At 37.1% G+C, this 9,260-nt stretch overlaps 1 protein-coding gene across 1 annotated transcript in view; it reads left to right on the plus strand.

Moving 5' to 3' along the window:
* Window positions 1-9,260, plus strand: part of LOC107712606 (protein 4.1-like) — a 50,314-nt gene that overhangs the window by 14,516 nt on the left and 26,538 nt on the right. The window contains exon 10 of the mRNA XM_016517929.1: window positions 663-833. Coding sequence (XP_016373415.1) covers window positions 663-833 — 171 coding nt within the window. The remainder of the gene's footprint in view (window positions 1-662; window positions 834-9,260) is intronic.

Genomic DNA, 9,260 nt, shown 5'->3' on the forward strand with positions numbered 1-9,260 from the left:
GGTTGTACTTGATGTTTTTGATGTTACATGCAACCAGCGAGGACAATGCAATATGAATGTGTAGTCTATTGTTGTTGTATTATTTTGTATACACTCTTAAAAATAAACATTCTTTATTGTCATCTATGGTGAAGAACCTTTGCCATCCATGAAACAAGTGGAAAAAAAGTTTTTTTAGTAGGTTCTTTTAAGAACTGTTCACTGAAGGTTCTTTGAGGATCCCAAAATTGTTCTTCTATGGAATCACAGCAAAAAGTCTATTTTGGAATCTATTTTTAAGAGTGTAGCTCAAATTCAATTCAGACTGCAACCTCACAACCAACTCTAGATGGGATCTTTTGACACTCAAGTATTGTTAATGAAACCAAATATCTTGAAATTATGCAGTGCAAATACTTGATTCCCAACCCTAGATGTGACGCCCCTGAGATAGTTTGGGGTAAAACAGTGATTCATGTCAGATCATCTTACTAATGAGATGTCTTCATTGGGTTATTTCCCCTCTCTTAATTTCTTCATCTGTCCTTCATCTTCCTGTGCTCTCTCTTTTTTATCTCAATTTTGCTATTGGTTCCCAAATTTCTCTTCTGCTATCCTCATTTTTTTTCTTTTGACCTTTTTGGTGCGCTTTCTCTCTGCCTGGACCTCTCTTTCTCTCTCAGGACGTGGATAAGACACAGACAGAAATCATGCGTCATCACACCAGTATCAGCGAGCTCAAGCGGAGCTTCATGGAGTCGGTGCCCGAGCCCAGGCCCAGCGAGTGGGACAAGCGTCTGTCCACCAACTCGCCCTTCCGGACCGCCAGCATCAACGGCCAGCTGCAGCCCGATGTGAGTACTGGGGTTAAAGGTTACAGTACACTTCACTGTTGGATTTTAGAGCCTTTGTATGCCTTTTTCTTAAAGACTGGAAAAGTATTGATGATAGACTGCTGGCTTCATGAAATGGAGGTAACTTTGGCCATCCATTGGTGTTTAGCTGCCTAGTATGTTGACAGGGTTTCATGTCAATACAATGAGCACTTTTTGGGGAAGAACTAGTGACTGGTTTTTCCAAAGTTTGCCAAAAGTGGCATAAAATCTTTGAAGGATACTCAGAGTTTGTTCGTTGTGAGTAAATTAGATGTCAATGAACAATGGGTATATTATGCTTTCTTTTCTGAGTTATCTCTGTTTTGAACTTTTGGGTGGATTGCAGTGCTGTTTTCAGTGACTGCTGAAACATTATTTGCATTTTGTGTATATTTTCTGTTTCCTTTAAAAAAAGTCACTTTATATGTTTATTTATAAGTTAGCCTGAATCTCAATAAACATATACATTTTTAGAGAAAGGTTTACATCAGCCATGTTGTAACAGTCTCAGTATGGTGCATTTTTTGGTCACAGTCTGTTTGATGTGACAGGCAGTAAATTAGACAACTTCAGAACTTCACCCATGGATCTGAATGCTTATTCTGTCAGCCTGTTAAAATCATTCTGAATCATAAGAACAACTCATGCTAATCAAGCTCCGCTTTCTTTCTTCTATGGAATACAAAGGAGAGTTGTGCTGGTTGCTCTTAGTCCCTCTGGGAAACAGTAGAAAAAGGATGTGAAAACACCAAAAAGCAGTCTGCATGACACATGAATACTTCAAATCTTCTATACTCATACAAATAGAAGTATAAATCTTCCAATTGTCTCCTTTTTGTTTCACAGAAAAAAGGAAATTATATAAAACTGGAAAGTATGTGAACAAAGAATTTTAAAATTTCTTTAAAATTAAATTTTAAGTTTTACATTTGGTAGAGAAGTTTTATTAAAGGATTTAATTCATTTTCTTTTTTCACTGATACAGAATGCATCTAGTTGCTCATTGACACATGTAGCATGTTATCTGAATAAGCAGTTATTTTATAAACTCTCAGTGTGTCTGTGTGTGTGTGTGTGTGTGTGGGCACGTGTGCACACAGGTGAAGACGCCTCCTCTCCTACCCGTACACAGAGTAGCGGGGGGTATATCGGAGGTAAACGTACTCTCATTTGGTCATTACTGCCAGGGCTGCGAAGCATCTGCACCTGAAAAGACTGACGTTTCTTTATGTAGATAAAGAATGGCACAAGCAGAAGCTCAAATGGCCGCTGGACGCTATGGCCATGGCCCAATCAGAGTAGGAGATTTCCTCTCTCTCTGAATCTGCTCACTGCCGCAGCTTTTATAGACCCCCTGACCACGCCCGCTCCCAAAGCCACGCCCCTTTACTACTGCTGCTGCTCTCTGAATGGCTAGCGCCGGCTTTCCTCTGCTTTGATCTGCGAATCGCATGGCTGGATTACACTGCGTAATGATGCTGCATGAGTCTGTTAGTTTATTGACAACCAAAGTAGGTCTAAAAGGAGAAAGTAGTAAAAAAGGAAATAGGAAAAGCAAACAATAAGAAACTGACGCCTCCTCCTCTTCGTTTCATTGTCTTTTCCCCCTTTTTTCCTCTTGTTCCTGTCCTTCACTGGTTGTCCATCCTTTCCTTCCCTTTGTTTACTCTCCTCCAACTCTCCTTGCAAAAGTCCTGTCCTGGATCGCAGTCTTGTCCTCCTCCACTTTCATCCATAGCTCCATCTCCACCTCGATCCTCCTCCTCTCCACAAGCAGGAGTGTCTAGAAGCGCCCAGAGAGGGGCGCGTTCTCTCGCCCCGCGGCCCTCCTCTGCTGAGGCCTATTACATCATGTACCAGTCTCAGACCTGACCACACTAAACTGCCATATCACACACTCCTTTCAATTCAAAATGAATTCCAATTCAAATTCTCTTATTCTCTCATATTCTGTCTAAACAGCGTGCACTTGTATTTAAAATTCGGTGTCTGTTTTGTTTCTCAATATATTTCAAAAGCACATGTCCAGCATTGAACGTCTCTGTTAGCTCTAGACATGGACTTTGTAAGGAATAGGCCTGTCAAAATGGCTGAAAAACTAAATTTGAATTTTGTACTTAAATATTATCCATATCTGAATTCTATTCGAATTTACTTTACTTTACTTTACTTTACTTTTAGTCATTTAGCAGACGCTTTTATCCAACGTGACTTACAAATAAGAAAAAGTAATTAAAACTAAAAGCTAAAACTCTATAAATACTAATATATATATATATATATATATATATACACACACACACACACACACACACACTTAAGAAAATAAAATAAATTAGATAAAAATGACAAATGCATACAACAACATTTCAAAACTAAAACATTTAAATAAAAACAAAAAAATAAAGCTAAAAACAATTCAAAATAGACATAATAAAAAACTAATAAAATGACAACATTACTACAACTGTAACTACAACTAAAATAGATAACTAATACAAATCAAACTACATTAGTTTATCAGTAATCCCAAAAAATAACACTGAGCCAAACACGCATGCTAAAATATCAACAACTTACTGACACATAGTAAGAAATGGTAATAAAAAACTGAAACAGAAGTGAAACAAGTAGTAGGAAAGAGGAGAAATAAAAAAGCGATACTTATCCTTTGCCGGTGTCCCTGCCAGGTGGAGTCGCACGGTAGAGTCGATGGTCTTTACACTCTTCGGACTTCACACGACCGCTTCCGCGGTAAACTAAGCTTCTTTTTTATTCGTTTAACAAAACTCAAATTGAATTCAGCTGGACACACTTTCCTGTTTATCACAACAAATGGCCAAGCAAAGCGTACGACACTGACAAGGTACGCGATACAGTACGAGACCAAACGCGATTTCAGCACGTCTCCACAGTAAACAAAACAAGCGTTTCCTAGCAACGACAACTGCGCTAAACACTGAGACAAGAAATAAATACACTTACAAGCTGCTTTTAACTTCTGCTGATTGACTGCTTCTCACAAAGAGTATTTCTTTACACTGTTTTCTGCTGGCGCTTGAACACACTTTCCTGTTTATCACAACAAATGGCCAAGCAAAGCGCACGACACTGACAAGGTACGCGATACAGTACGAGACCAAACGCCATTTCAGCACGTCTCCACAGTAAACAAAACAAGCGTTTCCTAGCAACGACAACTGCGCTAAACACTGAGACAAGAAATAAATACACTTACAAGCTGCTTTTAACTTCTGCTGATTGACTGCTTCTCACAAAGAGTATTTCTTTACACTGTTTTGCTGGCGCTTGAACACACTTTCCTGTTTATCACAACAAATGGCCAAGCAAAGCGCACGACACTGACAAGGTACGCGATACAGTACGATTCTAATTTAAAAGGCATAATTTCAGTTAGGGGAAAAAAAGCTTTTGGCTTCTCTCCTGTGGCCACAAGAGGGCGCATCGAGCAAAATATTACTAATGCACGTTTCTTCAAAGCAATAAAATAACGCGAATATCTTTGAAGAAAGTGCATGTTTAATGTTTATAAACCATATATAATTAATTAAGTTGCTTAAACAACTATAAACAAAACAGCATCATGTATGTATGTATAGTTTAATACAAAGGACCGAAAACCAATCACAAAGAGTACTTTTTCATTTAAAAACATGAGATTGATTGGGATGGGGAAAAACTGCCATAAAGTCTCGAGACATTTTTTTTAAAATTTGAACTTACATTACGGTACACAAAGGTGATAGATGTCCCTCTAGAAAATGCGATAAATGTGTTGTGTGTGAACGGCTTGGTTTCAGTTTTGACGTAAACAAGATCTTCTCCGCATTGATGTTCTCTTTCACGCAATATTTTGAATGAACAACGTAGCAGCGCCGCATCTAGTGGGTTCAACTAGATAGACTAAGAAAAACATTAAAATGCAACGACACTTACATCGTCATCGCATCTTGTGCGCCACTGATAAGGCTGCCTGATGCACACATAAAATTCGAATGCAACATTTTTGCATTCGAATGTGGATTTTTATTTTAAATTCGACGAATATTCAAAATTCGAATTTTTTTTACAGCCCTAGTAAGAAATGGAAAGATGCTTGTTTTGATTCCATCGAACAGTTCTAGTTTAATCATTCAATTAATGATTCATTTGCAAATTATCAGAAATAATTCCCCATAATTGGCCTTAAATATAGATTAAACAAAAATTGTAAACAGTTTTTTTAAATGAAATTATGGTTTATTATAGTAATCTCTTTCGTAAAGCATTTTTTGTAATACACGGCATGAATTAACATCCACGTCTCATGTTTAAATAAAAAATTCAGATGACAGAAGTAATTACTTGATTAAGAGTATGTTTACACAACACTATTTTCAACTAAAAACTGAAACCTTTTTTATGTGTTTTGGCCATTAATTTACACAACAACGGTGTTTGGGGGCCTAAAAACACAAACTTTTGAAAATGGGGTAAAAATGGCAAGTTTTGAAAATGATACCATTATCGTCTCTGTGTAAATTACAAAAACACAGATTTGTGAAAATGGTGACGTCATGCACATGCGTATTACGTGTTCAGTCTATAGGTATGTGCGCAGGCCAAATAACATCGCCAACTACTGGCTTGGCATGAATAATACAGCGTTTTTAGTTGTTTTCATGGATCTGTATGAACTGGGATCTTTTCAAAAACGGGATGGAAAAACTTAAATTTTTTTTTATATATCGCTGTCATGTAAATGTACCAGTACCGTAAGTGTGTGTTTGGGGTGTGTTTCCCAAAAGCATTCTTAGCCAACTAAGGTTGTGAGTTAGCTTCGTTATTAACACAGTTCAACAATTTTGTTGTTGAGCTATAGTTACAAAGATTTACAATCAGCTCTCGACCTGTGATTAGAAGCATAGTTTCTTGCTAGCATGACATGTAGATCTTGAGCAAAATAAGCAAGCTAACATATGCAATCTGTATCTTTCATTCCATACATAGTTTATACATATTTCAACTAAAGTCTTTTAGTTGGTCAAGAGAATGAAAGCACAATTTTTAAAGACTGTATGTAATGTACACATGAACATAATTGCTCTAGTATAGGGATCCTCAAATCTGGCTTGCGAGATCCAATCTCCTGCAGAGTTTAGCTCCAACCCTGATCAAACTCACCTACCTGTGATTTTCCAATGATCCTGAAGACATTGATTAGCATGCTCAGGTGTGTTTGATTAGGATTAGATCTAAACTCTGCAGGAAAGTGGATCTCGCAAGCCAGATTTCAGGATCCCTGCCCTAGTACAATGCAAAACCCTGGAGTATGATGTAAGAGGGAATCTGCAACTGAATCAAACATCACTAAATAAAGAAAAACAAATATCTAAGTAGTCCTCAGATGCCTTGTTCTTTATTTACAGCAAGAATCTGATATTAATTTGAGAACGAACCAATTAAATAGCACTCCACCTCTTGTTTGGTGTCATTAACTACAGCTCTATTTTGTTGAACCAACATGGTTCAGACAACAGATGGGTGACAGAGCTTCTATGGTTTCAGGAAGAAGTCGTGACTAGCCAGTTAAATTCTCCAATGATGCATCATACTATGATAGTTAAGCAGCGAGCTATGCAGTTGTATGGGAAACACACCCCTGACCAATTCAATTAGTGAGTCATTAATCATAACTTATGAGTCTGATCACTCATAAGTTAATTTGTGAGTCTTTTTGCTCAATTCACCTAAAAGAACCAGTTCATAAGAGTCATTTGTTCGTAAATCAGTCTACACCGGTTGTGCTACATGTTGTTGCGTGCAGCCAGCGAGAACATTGCAATATAAAGCTATGTTGTCCATTTAAGCACTCTGTCTTTTATCATATTCGATTCAGACCACAAACTCTCAACTAAAACAGTTTCTTTGGCTGTGGTGCTACAGATTCACTCATATTCTCTGTTCAGTATTTAAAAGTATTCATTGGAAGAAACAAACATTAAAAATGGAACCAATTCCGAACCTTAGTTAGCAATGATTGTTTATTCTTTGTGGATGTAGTAAACTATGAGTCTAGTTCTGTGACAGACACATCCACTGATCTGATCCTCTGAGGATTTCGCTTAGTGGCCCATCCCACCCGAATCCTGCCGGTTTTTATGGTGTTTTTCTGTCACTGACGGATATTTACACTGCCAAAACAATGTCTGCTGCCAATCTTAGTATCAATCCAGTGTCCATCAACACCATAAAAACCCATAAGGCCTTTGCTTCAATCCATCTGGCCCGCTGAAACTCTAAGCTCAGATCCTGAGCCTGGACCCTTCACACCCACCCAGAAATCTCCACTACCCCTCATCAATCTCTCCCCACTCCACATGTCTGTTCATTGTTCTGTGTCTCTCTTGCGTAATAATATTTTATAATATTACTGTTTTTTTTATATAAAAATACATTTGCGTAAGAGAATTCTTTCAAAAACATAAAAAAAAAATATATTACTGATGCCAAACTTTTGAATGGTGGTGTACGTTGCTAAACTATTTGAAAGATAACTGCTAACAATATTGTTACCATAGTATTTGCATACTAAATTGTGAGCGGTCTTTTTATGCATTTATTTGTTTACTGGTTTGTGATTGGTCTTTCAGTTATGCACAAACAAAGGCTAAAAACTATGTTCATTTGAAACTTAAACACTATTTTTGCTGCCTTGCAAACACTGTAATTTTCTGTAATACCGTCTTCTTCTTTGTGAAGTATTTATGTTGTATCTGCCCTAAGTGAATCAGCATATCAGGGCTTTAATTACACACCACACAAATATTATCCTGTTTCTCCTTCCGTGGGACTCCAGCATGCATCAAAAACATCAGTACTACTGTCATGCCAGCTTTAAATGTGTCTTACATGATACAACAATCAAAGCCTCTCTCTCTGCAATGAGTGACCGCATAATGATAGAAGGAAGAGAATGTGTTGTATGTTCATCTATTTATTTATTTATTTATTGTTTTTTTTAAATTTAATATGCATATAGGGTAGCGTAATTTCTCTTTAAAAATTCCTTGCACACTTTTGCACTTCTATGAACTGTTGTCAGAGTAGACGGCATAGCTCTGTTACCTCATTTGCATAATTTTATTTAGTTCAATTCGTTCTTATTCAGTAGGTTGTCATAGACCATCTGATTTTGTGTAATTTTTTGTTTCATTAATTTCTAAGCCTGGTTTTGATTGGTTTCAAATTATATATAACATCTGCTCTGAGGAAGCCCATTCCATGATAAAGACAATCCAAGGTACAATCAATAAACTTTAAAAATAACTTTTCTATGAAGTCATTTTCACAGAACATCTTGAAATCTAGTGAATTATTTTTAGATATACATAAAAGTCTGTTCTTTTCAATTTGCATTGAGCTCAAATGTCTGAAATTCCCTAATATCGTTTTATTGTGGACTCTGAGATCACCATATCCACTGCAAAAACTAATTTTCTTAATTATTTTCTTGTCATGGTCATCTTATAAGCACAATATCTTGATTTCTTGCTTATAGCCAAATTATCTTTATTTCCAGGCAAACTGCAACTGCTTTTATTGATGCCTGTAAGAAGACAGGAAAATGTATGTCAAATATTCCAAAATATTCATAATTAATAAATTTTTTCCCCTGTCTAACTAAGAGTATGTAATCCATTCAGTATGAAAACAGCTTATGGAGATGTTATCGCATTCTTAAATGTCTTTTGCAAGAGATTTTGTGGTTCCCTGGATGGTAAGGATATAATCCAAAATGTTTCCCAAAAAAAAGTAAATAGTCTCAGACTAATTTGATTTTTCAGCCTTTGCCTTTTTTTCCACCATTATCTTATTAGGGTGAGTTCATGGATACTTTGAGTGTTTTTGGTTTCTGAGCTCTTCAGTTCTTGAAGAGTGACTCTTCTGGTAGTCTTTGGTCTAATGAGTTGCACTTTGAGTGACTTTAGTTTTTAAAGGGGTCATCGGATGCTACAAGCACTTTTACAAGTTGTTTGAACTGAATTGTGTGTTGGCAGTGTGTGTACACAACCACCCTATAATGATAAAAATCCACCCAGTGTTTTTTTTTTTATCTCGGTAAATCATTTCCCCTTTCTCAAATCAAGCCGTTCTCAGATTCTTGGCAGTGTGACGTCACACAGACCCAGGCCCCTCCCACAATTGTTGATTGACACTAGCGTTTTACCTTAGCTCCGCCCTGAGTGAGCTGTCATCAGTCCACCATTGTTTCACCGCCGGAGCAGATGTAGACAAGAATGACTCCTAAGGGATTGAGGTTGTGTTTTGTTGTTGGATGTAATAATGAACATAGCAGTCGTCATTTACTCCCGACATCTGAGCCACTGAAGACGCAGAGGATTA

Source organism: Sinocyclocheilus rhinocerous, unplaced genomic scaffold (assembly GCF_001515625.1).
Source record: "Sinocyclocheilus rhinocerous isolate Xijiao unplaced genomic scaffold, SAMN03320098_v1.1 scaffold628, whole genome shotgun sequence".
In the NCBI taxonomy this organism is placed as follows: Eukaryota; Metazoa; Chordata; class Actinopteri; order Cypriniformes; family Cyprinidae; genus Sinocyclocheilus; species Sinocyclocheilus rhinocerous.